Here is a 15,919-nt window from a genome sequence, read left to right on the forward strand (position 1 = left end):
GCCCCGGCAGCCCCCGCTGAGCGCCATGGCCGTGCTGGAGCTCGCCATGCAGGGTCTGGCCGTGTTCGGCTTCATCCTGTTCTTCGTGCTGTGGCTGATGCACTTCATGTCCATCATCTATGTGTGAGTGCTAAGCTAACGCTAGCTGCCGACGCTCCGGTTTTGTGTGTTTCTGTGTTTGTGTGTAGCGTTTTGTTCGATGAGATTAAATATGAACGTGAGATGGGTCGAGCGGCTCCGTGGGGTCCTTCGTGTCTGACAGCCGACAGCGGCTCCGGCGGAGCGGGTACATATTGGGCGTTTTCCTGGTTCTCCGCTAGCCGGTTAGCTTCGGCCGTTTGTTCCGCTCACTCGGGGATCCAGAACTGTGTGGCTGCTGGGACTAAATGGATTTATTGGGTTGATTACCAGCTGGGACAGTCTGTGACGGGTCCGGACCGGGTTTAGTTCTTCGTACAGTTCGTTAAGACGTCTCTAAATCGGTTCTGTTACGGTTCGTTAGCGTTAGCTGCATGCATTTCCTGTTTCCCTCTGTTGTCGCCGAACTGCATTTGAAAACCTGTCGATTTAATAATGTTGCGGTCAGCGGCCGTTGTGTTAGCGAGGCTGAAAATGGCTAAATGTGTGATTAAAACAGCGTGTGTCGCACTTCAGTTCGGCTTCATGTTAATCACCCAACAGGTCCAAAACACCTTTAATGTCAAAGCTTTGGATTATACTCGGTGTTAGTCCCCCGGGATCCTTTGCTTAAATGATGCTCATTTCGTAATGGAGTTTGGTGCAGCGGTGGCTAAAGGTGATGGGGCAACATGGGTTTTTCCAGCAGCGTTTCCAGTTAGTTCAGCAGGTGTGTCTCCTAAAAGGCTTCAGAGGATTTAATAACTAAGTCAGTTTAGACGTGAACATTTCTTTTCTCACACCTGCAGGACGTTCAGACACGAAGATGGATCATTATGATCACCAGCTGATCAGGAGGCTCCTGCAACAGCATTTAACACATGAATTCATTCATTTTCACAAATCTGCACATTTTCCAGGCTCTTAAATACATTTAAGTAATTCTCTGGGGGACCTGAAAAGATTATAGGATTTTCAGAAGTATTCCAGACTTTTAAAGAGCCTCCAGATTTTAATGAGTCATTTGTCAGACACAGAAATGAGATCATTCATTTGGGTTGTTGATTGAATTCAAATAATTAAAAAATGTGTAGAGCTGAATTTTGTTTTCGGACACATTCACAGTGAGAAATTAATGTCTTACAATCACAGTTTCCTGAAGCTCAAAGCTGCAGATGACTGGTAACCCTCAACCAACAGCAGGATAACGATCTTTAGTTTACTGTCATCATGATTAAGAACAGCAGAAAATTCTCACATTTGAAGAAATTTTAAGGACATTCAGCATTTCAAAACATTTTTCACTTGGAACAAGAAATCAAAAAAATCAATTCAGCCATTCGTGGTTATCATGAGCCTACCTGGATGACAACGACCGAGACTGCCACCTGACGGCACATCATATTTTGACTGCAGTTAGTTCAAAACAGTGTGTCAGAGTGGAGGAGGAGGACTGTCTGTGTTTTAGTGTCTACCTGTCGATGAGTCATCAAACTAAACAAATATAGAAATGTATTTTATGAACTGTTAGATTCTGATGTCCAAACACACTGAGGACACACATCTAAGACTCCAGATGCTGTGTGTGTGATGTTCATGCATGTTGACCTCTGACCTCTCCGTCTCTTTCAGGCGTCTCCACCTCCACAAGAAAAGGTCAGAGGTCAAACAGCCGTTTGTGCAGATGGCAGGAGTTTCTCTGCTGAAGCCTCTGAAGGGGGTCGACCCGAATCTGATCTCCAATCTGGAGACGTTTTTTACACTCGATTACCCAAAGGTGACAATAACTACTGGCCTCATTGATCGACTGGTTCCCTGCAGCCTTCAGGCCTGAGCCACAGTCTGAACCTGATCTGCTTACTGTTTTTTCAACGTTTTTGTTTTTCAGTATGAGATCTTGCTGTGCGTTCAGGATCAGGACGATCCAGCTGTTGATGTCTGTAAAAAATTGTTGGGGAAATATCCCAACGTCGACGCTCGACTGTTCATCGGTGAGCTTCTGTAGTTTCTTTCTTGTTTGCTGTTCGTTCTGTCACTTACTTCATAACAGTTTTACTGTTACTTTGTTGTGTTCTTTTGTAATAACCAGCTCGTATTTAATGACATGTAACTCACCTTGTTGCATCATTTGTTAGTAGCTGATGTGACTCTCTTTGGTTCTCAGGGGGGAAGAAAGTTGGTATCAACCCCAAGATCAACAACCTGATGCCGGGCTACGAAGGAGCCAAATACGGCCTGATCTGGATCTGTGACAGCGGCATCAGAGGTCCGTAAACTAAAGGTTTCACTTCAAGCTTTTGAATTTTGATGCTCATCGTCATCGCTAAAGCTAACTCTCTGTGTTTGTGTGGTAGTGAAACCTGACACCCTGACAGATCTGACCAATCAGATGACAGAAAAGGTGGGATTGGTCCACGGGTTGCCATATGTTGCTGACCGCCAAGGCTTTGCCGCAACACTCGAGCAGGTAAGGCTAACAGGCTAACATCATGCTAACTCTGCGGCACACAATATAAACATTTATGTCTGTTAGCATGATGTCTTTAAATGCTGTTGAGCATTTGCATCTAAAGCTATTGTGACTCTGTATTCCAGCTATTCCAGATAAATGTTACCACAAATTCTATCACGTTATAATTTTTAACTCACCAATTTTTTAATTTTCTTCAATCTGTAATTCTCCTTTCGATGTATTGTTCCAGATGCTAATGCTAACTGTGCTCTTACAAATTGGGATAAAGTGTTTTTTGCTGTACTGATGCTAACGGATGCTAACATGTTGTCAGGTGTATTTTGGGACGTCCCACCCTCGCTCCTACATCTCGGCTAACGTGACGGGGATCAAGTGTGTGACGGGGATGTCGTGTCTGATGAGGAAGGACGTGTTGGATCAAGCCGGTGGATTGGTTGCGTTCGCTCAGTACATTGCTGAGGATTACTTCATGGCTAAAGCCATCGCTGACAGGTTAGCATGTTAGCATCAGCACCTGTGGTTTGGATGATGTTATGTTTAAAGCAGTTTGTTTAAATGCTAAATGAAACTGATCTGTTTCTGTCTGTCCCCTCAGAGGCTGGAGGTTCTCCATGGCGACACAGGTGGCACTGCAGAACTCTGGGTCGTACTCTATTGGCCAGTTCCAGTCCCGCATGATCAGGTGACCTCAGAACTCTGTTTTATTTCTCATATTTCATTAGTTTGATCTGCTGTTACATGAGTCTGTAATAATACACACGATGAACAGTTATTACTGTTGTCAGATTATTTTTATGTGACTTAAATTCTGTGCAGATATTCTGACTGTGATTTTTATAACATTAGATTAATGTATTTATTCTAATGAAGTGCATGAAGTTACAGATGCAGTGAGGTGACTGAATGTTGCTCTGAGTGAAAGTCATCTGGAGTTTATGTTCGGTCGAACTGAATCTGTTTGAATGTTTCAGGTGGACCAAGCTGAGGATCAACATGCTTCCTGGCACCGTGCTGGAGCCCGTCTCCGAGTGCTTCCTGGCCAGCCTCATCATTGGCTGGGCTGCTCATTATGTGTTCAGGTACGTAGCCAATCACAGGCATCTTAACAGCACAGTGTCTCCATAGAAACGATCAATGAAGCGTTTTATTCATTGTTCTGTACCGTGTAAAAACTGAGATAGCATTCTGAACAGAGTGAAGAAACGTCAGAGTTCACGTCTACTGAAGTTAGCATGCTAACCAGCTAGCCCCGACCCGTCCTGTCTCCTGGTACCAGTCTGACAGTCTGATGCTGAGTCCAGTCAACCTGCAGTCAGCGAGCAGAGCCAACAGCAGCTAGTCGCTACAGCAAAGAGAAGACTGAGCAGCAGTTAGCGGTTATGCTGTAGTTGTGAAGGTGCCTTCAATCTGTAGCTGTTGTGTTCTGGATGTTTTCTGTGTGTTTCCTCTTAATGTGCAGTGAAAAAAATAACATGAGTTTTGTCAGTGAGGAGCTGAAGAGTGAAGCCTGCTGGAGTCTGTCGTCAGCGTCATGAAGTCAGCAGTGTAAATATCAGTCTGTGAAATGTAAACACCTGTGTGTGTGTGTGTGTGTGTGTGTGTGTGTGTGTGTGTGTGTGTGTGTGTGTGTGTGTGTGTGTGTGTGTGTGTGTGTGTGTGTGTGTGTGTTGCAGGTGGGACATGATGGTCTTCTTCATGTGTCACTGTCTTGCCTGGTTTATATCTGACTACATCCAGCTGACTGGAGTTCAGGTACTCACATTCTACAATGTAATGCTTTTACTTTGAAAGGTTACACATTACAGGAAGTGATGTAGCTGTATATGCTACATATATTTTACTGTATAAACTTGTTTTAATTGAAATGATTCAGAAATGAATCAATATCTAAATGGATGTAAAATAAGTTGGACTGATTGGTTAGTGATCGATGACATCACGTTGCAGGGCGGCCCGCTGTGCTTCTCTAAGCTCGACTTCGCTGTGGCGTGGTTCATCAGAGAGTCGATGGCGGTGCAGATCTTCCTGTCGGCTCTGTGGGACCCGACTATCAGCTGGAGGACCGGGCGGTACCGACTGCGCTGCGGCGGCACCGCAGAGGAGATCCTTGACGTCTAGTTACCATGGCAACAGGCTATACCACCCTCCTCGTCCTGGTGAACAGGAAGAGGAGGAGCCAGAGAAAGAGACTGACGTTGATTTGTTTTTTATGAGACAAACTGAAGAGTGTGCGCGTGTGTGTGCGTGTGTGTGTGTGTGTGTGTGTTTTTATCTATTTATGTTCCTTTTGGTGCTAAAACTAAATGATGCCAGAACAAGCCAATGAGAGCGCAGGATGAAAGAAAAACAAAAAACAAAACGGGGAGTGACTCATCACACTGAACAACTTTGATCATCAGAAAAACATCAACCAGTCAGGAGGGAGGAGTTTAAATCCTCTCGTCATTGGAAGATTTATTTAATTTTGCTCTGAAAGTCAGATTTTTTTTAAACTGAACCTGAAGTACAGAACAGTAACTGTAACTAAGGTGATGTCCTCAGAAGGCTTCAGTGCTGCAGACTCTTCTCAGCTGTAGTTACATTATGAATCAGCTGTAGTTACATTACAGTAGTTGTAATTATCACAGATGGTTTTTTTGCTTCTAACGAGAAAAAATCTGAACTAACAAAGATTAAAAACTGAAACTCGGAGCTAAAAAAGGCTGAAAGTATCAGATTGCTGAGACACTGATGATGTTTCATCAGAGAAACCAAACGAGATGTTTTCTTCTCTTCACGACGTCCATGTTGAGTGTTTCCACTGCAGGAACCTTTCAGGAACGTCAGCTGTGAATTAAAGGAAACAGGAAGTAGGAAGCAGGAAGTAGATGTGCTGCAGACTCTGAATCCACTCGGCTGTTGCAGTCTCGGTGTGATGACGTCAAACAGAAACGCGGCTGAACGGCGTCTGTTCGCTGTGACTCAGAATAAATGAGTCACTTGGTACAGATGGCGTCTGTCTGCTCACTCATCACAGCCAATGAACACACAGGATGACTGTGATGTCATTGTTCATTCTAAAAGCTGAATTTTCTCAGAATGAGGAGAAAACGTCTGAGTTTGTTTCTCTGCTGAGCTCGTCGCGTTCACGAACCTCAACATGAGTCAGCCAATCAGGAGAGAGCGTGACGGGGAGGAGTCATGACACTTCCTATCATCAAAACAAAACTGTTTCATATCTTACAACAAACATTCGTTTAATTTAACAATATTTTAATAAAAGTTGTCAAAAACTAAATGTGTTCTGTAATAACAGTTGACACAGTTCAGCTGCTCGTTACCAGACTGACGACTGATCAGCACGTCTTTATACTGTTACATATGTTTCATACAGGTGAAACCTGTAATCATCAATTATCAAGTTTTAGTGACAGAAAGTGTCCTGATGTCTGCAGGAGTGACGTCACTGCAGAACCGGGCCGATCAACTGGAGGAGTTTCTGTTTGTTCTTTTTAAATTTTCTGTTTTAGGATGATTTTTTTTTTTTATATTGCTCCCTGACAAAAAAAACAAAAACAGGCGAACACAAGCGTCTCTCAGAACCGAGCACTGAGACAGGTCCAGTATTCTGTGGCGATGACGGTCGCAACATTTCACGTGATCCACGAAAAATCAGACGAAACACCGGACCAAATAATCCAACGTGAAGATTAAAATCATCACATCTCTCAACTTCTTGTTTTATAAAGTCTAAACACTGTACTGTGTGTATGTGTGTGCGCTTGTGCACGTGCGTGTGCGATCGCAGGTGTTTTTTTTAAAGCTGTTGCTTTAATGTTAGCATTTAGCTGTTAGCATAACCTCGGGGGGTTTGGGTGATGACATCAGCGTGGAGTCGGACGAACCCATCACCGTCGTCCAATAGGATCAGTAGGATTCTTGTTTGTTTATTGTTGTTTTTTAAATGACAGTTATCTGCTGTAGTCTGCAAACCGACCAATCACAGTTGAGGATTGTGTCAACACAGGAACAATAAAGTTTTATCCTTTCAAAACAGAACTTTATTGTGTTGTTTGTTGAAACTGTGCCGCTGTCTGATTGGGTGGGAGGGTGGTCGGTGGGCTGTGCTGCAGAAACCGAGGACAGTGATTGGTTGTCAGGATTTATTTATTTAGTGATTCATGCTACAACTTCCTGTCACACTTTCAGAATAAATAAAAATTCAGCAAACTGGTTTCTGACATCAGCACAGATAAAAGCCCCGCCCCCTCCACTTCATGCACTGGTTGAATATTAAAAATATGTCATAATAATAATAACAACAGTAATAAGTCCCACAATGCACCACGAGTACTTTACATTCATCAACAGGAGACATTCAGCTAGAAAACAGTTGAATCTTCTGCTGATAGATTCAAAAGGAAACGAAGCCGAGAGACTCGACGGCTGCGTCATCACAGCGACGTCATCACAGCGACGTCTGATGCTTTACATACATCAAACATTCATCAGAACATTTATTTGACGCGTTTTCATGTCTTCACGTTACAAACGAGTCCAGAACAAACTAACGGGTCTCATCAGTCACACGGGTGCAAAATGTAACAACCTCTGTAATTTATTACCAGAGCAGGTCGGCAACATGTCACTGAGGAACCGCTAACTATGTATATCACATATGCATACACATAAAATACATATATACACATATATTATGAGTATATATATATAAATACAAAGTCAAAACTGTTTAAAACTGTTTTTACATTCTATTGATAATTTATTACATATTGCACCTTTAAGATGACACATTATAATTAATGTATGTTGTGACGAGTATATGTCACGTCAGAAACATGTTAAAACAAACTTCTGTAATGAGCTAACGAGCACTGACGGTTCAACTCGTTACGCGTCTGTTCTCACACGTTATAACTTAAAGTCAGTGTGACGTTCTCGGATGTTCACAGCTGATTATTGTTGTTATCACACATTCTGCATGTTGTATCATCAGTGTTGTTGTGTGAAGACGATCAATCTGTCAGATTTCCAATAAATAAACTCAGTTAAAATGTGAAACTGTGATGTCACATCCTCTCACAGGGTCCCGCCCACAACGACATCTGACTGCTTACATGTCACAATGAACAGCCAATTAACACTGAGTAATCTGAATCTAATCTGAAGTATTCAAATACATGTAGAGTAAAAGTATTCGAGTAAACTGAACGTCATCACTGGTTGTTTGACATTTGATTTCTATTAATTGTGTCTGTGTTTGTAAAACTGTTTCAGTCGATCCGTAGTTTAAAGCTTTCAACTTTAAAATGTAACTTATTACATCAACAGGTATGTAACACAATACAGGCAGTAACTAAGTATTTAAGATGGGACAGTGCTTGTCACCTGTAAGTACATCAGTGGTGACTTACTCACTACCGTACCTATAACGTGTTACACCTGCCAATCACTGAACAACAGCAACAACGAGGACATATCAGCACAGGGCGTGTGGTGAGATGGTGTGGGCGGGGCTAAATAAGAAGTTGCACAGTCACATGTGACATCATATGTGATGTCACAGCTCTGACGTGGACGGAAACGTGAAGACATGAAACAAACGTTCAAGTGTGTTCGTGGTAACTGAAGATTACAAAACTGGGAGGAAGTTAAATCTGGGTGGAAAGCCACTTAAACAGGAAGTGATGTCATAATGGAAAAATTAGTTGGTCCAATTACAAGGCACGCAAACTTTGGCTTGGTTTGACCCCGCCCCCGACTGTTCTCCAAGGCAACATCATCACTGAAAATATTTAGGTTTTTTAAAAAAAGATTAAAGTAAAAACTTCAAAAGCTGCTGAACAAAATAAGCTGAATCTGTTTCTACGGAGGCCCTGAAGGGTCACAGCAGCACCAACAACCAGCAACACAACCAGCAACACAACCAGCCACTTCATGTTTTAATCCCTCCAATCACCTCAGAGGTCAGCAGCTTCCTGTTTCTGTGGCTTTTCTCCTGGAAATCATCAACACGGAAAATCTAAACTAAACTCAACAAATACAAACAATAATTAAAATAATAATCAAAATAAAAAAAAGAGATTTGAATTAAATATATTTTAATAGAAAAAAGTAGGTGAGACATTTGAAGATCCTCCAATCACAGCTCAGCTTGACACACACACACACACACACACACACACACACACACAGATATACAGTATACATACACACACATATAAATACACACACCCAGGTACGACAGGTGGGCGGGACGTCAAAACATTACCTGTTCCATGTTGTACAGTATAAATACATTCATGATTTAAAAAACCTTCCCAAAATATATAACAAATATACCAACGGTACGACAATCGGCAACAAAACATCTAACTAAGTGAAAAAATCTACAAAAAAATCCAAAGTCAGATCGACTCGACCCACCACCGAACCTCGACCCAAACACCACGTAAAAAATCAAAACCAGCAGAATAATTCTGAAAAATAAGGCACAGAAGAAGGTTGAGACCGCAGCCACTGAAACTCCCACAACAGTACTAATAATAATAATAATAATAATAATAATAATAATAATAATAATAATAACAATAATATCAGCATGGAGCTGATGGTGAAGCTTCAACACATTTGTTGGTAAATCAGTGAAAATGTTTTTACTCTATTAAAAGTTTAGAATTTAATACTAAACAAAAATTAATGAGACTGATTGTTGTAAATAATCTTAATAAATAACTTCAGACTGAATTTTAATTCCACTTCGGACTTTTGTTGATTTTAAGAAAAAAGCTGTTTTATTTCAAAAATCTTTGTAACTTTAAAAACAAGTTGTTTTTTTAACATTTAGACAAAAAAGTTTGACTCACATCAGCTGGACTCCACAGCCCACAATGCATTGCTACCGGGAGCTCAGGAATGTGCTCTGTAACCATGGCGACGCCCCCTCCTCCTGTCATCGCTGCACCTATGATGTCAGAGCGTGTAGGCACAGAAAGCTAGGTGGTGTCGGGCTCTCCCATTGGTCCCTTTGTTCCACCGCAAGCCAATCAGAAGCCCTGAAATGTGGTTGGTTGGTCAAAGGTCAGAGAGAGATTGGAGGGAAAAACAGCCAACAGGTCCAGGAGGAGACACAGGTCAGATAGTGGAGTTGGAGACTCTGGGTCAGACGGTGGACATGGAGACTCGGGTCAGATGGTGGACTTGGAAACTCGGGGGTCAGATCGTGGACTTGGAGACTTGGGTCAGATGGTGGACCTGGACACTCGGGGGTCAGATGGTGGGCTTGGAGACTCGAGGTCTGATGGTGGACTTGGAGACTTGGGTCAGATGGTGGACTTGGAGACTCGGGGGTCAGATGGTGGACTTGGTGACTCGGGGGTCAGTTGGTGGGCTTGGCGACTCGGGGGTCAGATGGTGGGCTGGGAGACTTGGGTCAGATGGTGGGCTTGGCGACTCGGGGGTCAGATGGTGGGCTTGGAGACTCGGGGGTCAGATGGTGGGCTTGGAGACTTGGGTCAGATGGTGGGCTTGGAGACTCGGGGGTCAGATGGTGGGCTTGGTGGACTTGGAGAAGGAGACTCGGAGGTGCTGGTTGTGGTCCAGCTGGTGGTCGTGCAGAGCGATCAGGGCCTCGATGGCTTCCTCCACCGATGCCAGCTGCATCAGCGCCATCTTCCTGTCCTTCCTGTGAGAGCAGGGAAAGTGACATCATCAGCATGAGACAGATTGAGGGAGGGGCACACATAGAAGGAGCGGCAGCCATGTTGCGTTATGATTTTAAGCTAGCTGTAGTTGGACCCTGACGGACTCAGTTACTCACTGGAAGAACTTGAAGGCTTTGACTGTGAATCCGCTGGAGGAGAACACGTCCTTCAGGTCGTCCTCGCTGACCGACGAGCTGCGACACACAAACATTAAACTTTCACACGGATGAGCTCATTAATTAACGGCACATCAGCTGACTCCGTCACATGGCGGTCTTACGGGATGTTGGACAGGTGCAGCGTTGCTGACGGAGGGAAAATGTTGTTGAAATTTTTGGAACCAGGTTTTTTGAAGCGGTGGAGGGCGGAGCCTGAGAAGTCCTGAGTCAGCGCCTGTTCTTCTTGCCCCGCCCCCCCGCGGGGCAGCTGCACCACTGGGTGTTTGGACAGCATCACCCGGATCATGTTGCCATGGAGACGCTGACCGTTCAGGTGACTCATCGCTGTCGGAGTAAAAAAAAAATCAGAGTTACAGGAATATTCAGGTCAAACTTATTGACACGGATCAATAGATCATCATGCGCTCGTCAGTTATCTACATCCATGTTGATCTATGATCAGGTAAATGGACCTGCTGTGTTCTGTTATGTTCTGCTGTGTTCTGGTGTGTTCTGCAGTGTTCTGCTGTGAGGGTGAATAAATGAAGAGGAGTCAGACCGAGCTGAGCCTGAGTGCCGTCGCTCATCTGAACCAGAGCGTTTTCCTTCTTGTTGAAGAGGATTTTCACTCTCTGGACGTCCCCGTACACACCTGCAACACACAACACACAACAACACAACACAGTGAGTTAAACTTCCTGGTTGTGATATAAACAGAGTTCATCAATAATCTTCATTCTGAATCATCTAACCATCCTCTGGGTTTAGCATCAGCAGGAGGTTCTGCTCACTTTAGATTGTAAACACATGATAAAAAGTGTGACTGGATGTTAATGTTGTGTTTTTCTCACCGAACAGGATGAAGAGGCAGTGAGGTGAGACTGTCTGCAGAGACAAACAGACAGTTAGTGGAGAGAGCAGCACTCTGATTGGTCAGGTGCTGTGTGACTATGTGTGACCTCTGACCTCTGGATTCAGGTTGGACACCAGCAGCACAGCGTGGACAGCAGGAGACGCCATCTGCACGGAGACACGAGGAGGAGACACCAACGAGCCAGGGACGGCCGCCATCGACAGGCCTGAGGACAAAAAACTATTTAAAACAGAGACAGAACACAGGACATAGCAGAGGGACTGACACAGTAACACTTTATTTATAACACAGTGTTCTGATGGTCTGGATGTCCTGCCACACGGTGTTCTGATGGTCTGGATCTCCTGCCACACGGTGTTCTGATGGTCTGGATCTCCTGCCACACGGTGTTGCGGTGGTCTGGATCAGAGGCAGCAGGCTTAAAAAAGACGTCTCCTTTCCAAAACCAACAATCAGCTTGTTGCTTCGATGATGCTGAGCAGCAGATTGTTTTCTGTGAACGACTATGAGACAGCTGCTTTCCTCCTGATATGAACCCACATCGTTGTTTATATATGTCCAACGGTGGCGGTGTTGTTGCGCAGTAGTGGTATCGACACACGGCGGTGGTGTCATTGTACAACGGCGGTGTCATCCACATACTTCACTCAGAGCAGTCCTGAGGTCTCGGCCCGTCATGGTGAACACAGTGAACCACAGGCTTGAAGTCAACAAATATGCAACTGGTCTTATTCTGCAGCTGTGTGCAGACTGAGTGGAGGACAGTGGATATGACATCCTCTGTGGATCTGTTGGTTCTGGAAGTGTACTGGTGAGAGTCCAGGCTCCCGTTCCTCTCACACTGATCTAGATGGTGGTGAGATCCACAGGGCGCCACACCAGACGTTCAGGAGGAAACCAGCATGATGACATCAGCTGGCTGATCGGATCAGGTTTTAAGTACAAGGTCAGGAAAATCTCTTGGACCGGCATCATCTCCACTCTCAGCGGAGTCTGTGGGGATCAAAGCTTCTATAGTAGTGACGTTCTGGATCTCCTGCTGGTACTGAGGCTCGGCAGCCGACTGAAGGCAGCGAGTCGAACTTGAAACGCTGAGGGGAGCAAACAGAGGAGGCGTCTCACCTGTGTGTTGGTGGAAGGTCGGTGGGAAAGCTGACGTGCCGTATGGAGGGAGAGCTACACCTGTAACACACACACACACAGAATCAGGTTGACTCATGTTTCAGCTAGTAAAGATTTACCAACATGTCAGTCTGTTGCTAGGAAACATTTGTCCACTCAGTTATGTAAACAGGAAGTCACTGTAGCATCACAAGCTAGCAGAACTCTCAGAATGCAACATTTACAGCAGACCAGACTATTCATTAACGTTAACAGTCTTTTTGGGTTTTCTCTGGAGACATCTCGCTGTCTCCTCATCTCTGTTGAGTGTTGCACATGCTCAGTACAGATTAGCAAGCGACAGTCCCCGCTGTTCAGTGTGTTCAGTTAGCTTTAGCATTAGCATGAGCTGGTCTTACTGAAGGCGGCGGTGGGGTCCAGCTCTCCTGTCGGCAGGTCGGCTCTGGTGAAGTCACGGCTCTTGTCATTGTTGTACTTCACATTGAGCGCGCTCAGTTTGGAGAAGTCGATCCTGAGCGTGCAGCAGCCGTTATAGATGTTCTGCCCGTCCAGAGACTGCGAGACAGAAGACCGACAGCTGTTATCTGATTGGACCAGAGCTGCGTGAGTGACTCATGCAGCTCTGCTCAATTAAAACACCGTCAGAGTGGAAACACTTCATGAACAGCATCTATACATTCGTGTGTGTGTGAGAGAGACAGTGTGCACGTGACTCACAGCCTTAGCGTGCTGAGCGTGCACGGCATCACTGAACTGCAGCAGAGCCTGAAACTGGTTGTTTCTGGTGAACGTGATGATTTTCAACACGGAGCCGAACTTACTGAAGATCTGAGGACAAAACCAACTTTAATTATAAAACAAAGAAACATAAAAACACAAACCTGAAGAACTCAACAGCACAGAGCATCGTGATGCTTCAGTGTGCCCCGAGTGTACAATAATACCACAACAATTCTACAATAATACCACAACAATACCACAACAATTCTACAATAATACCACAATAATACCACAACAATTCTACAATAATACCACAATAATTCCACATTAATGCTACAATAATACCACAACAATACTACAACAATACCACAATAATGCTACAATAATACCACAATAATACCACAACAATACTACAATAATACCACAATAATACCACAACAATACCACATTAATGTTACAATAATACCACAACAATACTACAATAATACCACAATAATGCTACAATAATACCACAATAATGCTACAATAATACCACAACAATACTACAATAATGCCACAATAATACCACAATAATACTACAATAATACCACGATTATACTACAATAATACCACAATAATATGACAATAATGCTACAATAATACCACAATAATACCACAACACCACCACAGTCATACTAATGGAGTGAGTGCTCAGTGACCTGCTGCAGGACCTCCAGTGTCACCGGGTAAAATAAATTCTCCACGATGATTCTCAGGACGGGACTCTGACCCGGAGCTAAGCCCCGACCCTCTCCTCCTGATGCCACATTCCCAGAATGCACTGCTGCTGCACTGATGGCCTGCAGCGCCACTCTCTGTCAACAAACAAACAAATAACCTTTAAAGATCTGGTGTGAAGCATTCAGTGACATCTAGTGGTGAAGCTGCAAACTGCAACCAACTGAACAAACAGAGGGAGCTGCTGCTGCTCACCTGATTGGTCAGGTTGTCGGTCTTGAGCTCGCGGTGGGTGGAGTACTGAATGAAGATTGGCTGGTTCCTGATGGTGGGCGGGGCTGAAGTGTAGTAGTTCACCATGGTAACAGCCGCCTCCTCCGACGCCATTTCTAAAAAACCCTGAAAGACATTTCCATTTTGTACTTAAAGACAAAGTCGGTGTATGAGGCACAATTAATCTAATAAGTTAAAACATTTAAAACGAGAGAAGTAAGCAGTTTTAACAGTGTGTTAACATTAGCAGATAGCATGAGCAGTTAGCACTGACCTGGTTCTTGGTCTTCAGCGTGATCAGCTTACTAACTCGGCCAAAAGGAAGCGCAAGAGCGAGCACTTCCTGTTCAGAGACGTCAGCAGGAAGCTGCCGCAGGTGAAGGACCCGAGATGGAACGCACTGAGCACGCTCAGAAACACACAGCCTATCAGTGCCATCCACTGTGGACAAATAAAATCCCTAGTTACTTGAAGTGGGGGGGTCAGGTGGAGCGAGCTTTCCTGACAGTGAAGGAGAGTGAGGCGGTCTCACCTGTGGACAGGTTGGATGTGCTCATGTTCGCAGAGCAGATGATGGAGGAAGGAAACACTGATTCCTGCTGAGACAGAGACATGACGCAGTCAGTGTGTGTGTGTGTGTGTGTGTGTGTGTGTGGCCAGGTAACAGGTGTAACACAAACAGTTTGAGGGTCAAAGATTTACAATGAAATAAAAAGATGTGAATATAAAATAAATGCTGATGGTTGTTAATAATTAAATTGTTTAATTATTGAGTTATTTCTGCTCTTGTTTCTTTCATATGGTTATAAACTTCAACTACTTTAGTTCCAAATAACTTTCAATTGTTTTCCTCATTAAAGATCCAAAAGCGACCGAGAGATTCAGTTTAATCATCTGACACCACAAACTACCGATCGATTATCAGAACGGGTTATTGATCGGCTCGTTGGTTCTGGTCTGACTGTGCTGGTGGACTCGTTGGTTCAGGTCTGGTGGACTCGTTGGTTCTGGTCTGACTGTGCTGGTGGACTCGTTGGTTCTGGTCTGACTGTGCTGGTGGACTCGTTGGTTCTGGTCTGACTGTGCTGGTGGACTCGTTGGTTCTGGTCTGACTGTGCTGGTGGACTCGTCAGTGAACTTGTCGGCGGACATTTTAAAACCAGAGGCAGTGAAATGAAACAAGTCATCTCTCTTGTTGACAGTCTGCTCTCTGTGTACACGCAGCTCTCGCGGGACTTCCGCCGCTGAATCGTCACCGTTCGCTCGCGACACTTTCAATCAAAACAAAACCAGAAAAAAATGAATACGAGCGCGTGAGCGGCGGGAAAAAAGAACGTAGAGACGATTCTGTGGCGGGAAAATGTTTCAGTAAACAAGTAAACAACAACACACATGAGCGAGGGACTGACACCAGAGGCTCGCGCAGGTGCGGTTCAGTCACCAAGGAAACGCGAGGGAGGAAGGAAGGAAAACAACGGCGGGAGGTCGGAAAGGTCCGGGATGATTTCCCGCGCTCACCCGTCCATGGTCCGCGAAGAGGAAGAGGAGGAAGAAGAGGAGGAAGAGTTGTTTTGGTCCGCGAGCCCACCGCACCGCACCGCAGCCACCATGGAGAACAACGAGCTCACTTCCCGTTTGGTGACGTCACGGGAGAACATGGCGGCTCGCGCGGACACGCCTTAGATCAGATCGATAATAATCATAAAATAGTGTTCATTATTTTATATTCCTGTTTGTGGCCACAAATACTTCGATTATTCACTTA

General features: G+C 44.5%; 2 protein-coding genes across 3 annotated transcripts in view; one reads left to right on the plus strand and one right to left on the minus strand.

The window, feature by feature from the left end:
• ugcg (UDP-glucose ceramide glucosyltransferase) overlaps positions 1–6,228 on the plus strand; it is a 7,367-nt gene extending 1,139 nt beyond the window's left edge. The window contains exons 2-11 of one of the 2 annotated variants that reach the window (XM_037116235.1): positions 1–123; positions 1,750–1,894; positions 2,006–2,108; positions 2,282–2,383; positions 2,472–2,584; positions 2,904–3,082; positions 3,186–3,272; positions 3,562–3,669; positions 4,264–4,342; positions 4,538–6,228. The exon at positions 1–123 is cut by the window's left edge and continues 1 nt beyond it. In XM_037116235.1, coding sequence (XP_036972130.1) covers positions 26–123; positions 1,750–1,894; positions 2,006–2,108; positions 2,282–2,383; positions 2,472–2,584; positions 2,904–3,082; positions 3,186–3,272; positions 3,562–3,669; positions 4,264–4,342; positions 4,538–4,708 — 1,185 coding nt within the window. In that variant the 5' untranslated portion in view covers positions 1–25 and the 3' untranslated portion in view covers positions 4,709–6,228. Of the gene's footprint in view, positions 124–1,749; positions 1,895–2,005; positions 2,109–2,281; positions 2,384–2,471; positions 2,585–2,903; positions 3,083–3,185; positions 3,273–3,561; positions 3,670–3,783; positions 4,213–4,263; positions 4,343–4,537 lie in introns of those variants that run through there. The other variant, XM_037116236.1, reaches the window with a different exon arrangement.
• On the minus strand, positions 6,105–15,915 carry LOC119029424 (polypyrimidine tract-binding protein 3-like). The gene is made up of 15 exons (XM_037116233.1): positions 15,673–15,915; positions 14,687–14,750; positions 14,429–14,595; positions 14,137–14,280; positions 13,863–14,018; positions 13,162–13,272; positions 12,843–12,999; positions 12,445–12,504; positions 11,415–11,527; positions 11,300–11,333; positions 11,008–11,100; positions 10,571–10,793; positions 10,407–10,484; positions 10,152–10,271; positions 6,105–9,841 (listed from the first exon to the last, which is right to left on the minus strand). Exons 2-15 carry the CDS (start codon positions 14,709–14,711, stop codon positions 9,829–9,831), a joined length of 1,494 nt encoding a protein of 497 aa, XP_036972128.1. The 5' UTR covers positions 14,712–14,750; positions 15,673–15,915; the 3' UTR covers positions 6,105–9,828.
• Positions 15,916–15,919: the final 4 nt, after the last annotated feature.

The sequence above is a fragment of the Acanthopagrus latus genome, chromosome 12, assembly GCF_904848185.1.
Source record: "Acanthopagrus latus isolate v.2019 chromosome 12, fAcaLat1.1, whole genome shotgun sequence".
Lineage (NCBI taxonomy): Eukaryota > Metazoa > Chordata > Actinopteri > Spariformes > Sparidae > Acanthopagrus > Acanthopagrus latus.

What these genes read in the sequence shown, in the direction of transcription:
- LOC119029424 (XM_037116233.1), bottom strand. Translation starts at nt 14,711, where the DNA reads ATGAGCACATCCAACCTGTCCACAG. An exon ending in ACGCTCAGCACGCTAAGGCT is followed by an intron (nt 13,000 to 13,161) that starts GTGAGTCACGTG and finishes TCTGTCTCGCAG; the next exon opens with TCTCTGGACGGGCAGAACAT. An exon ending in CGGCACTCAGGCTCAGCTCG is followed by an intron (nt 10,794 to 11,007) that starts GTCTGACTCCTC and finishes TTACTCCGACAG; the next exon opens with CGATGAGTCACCTGAACGGT.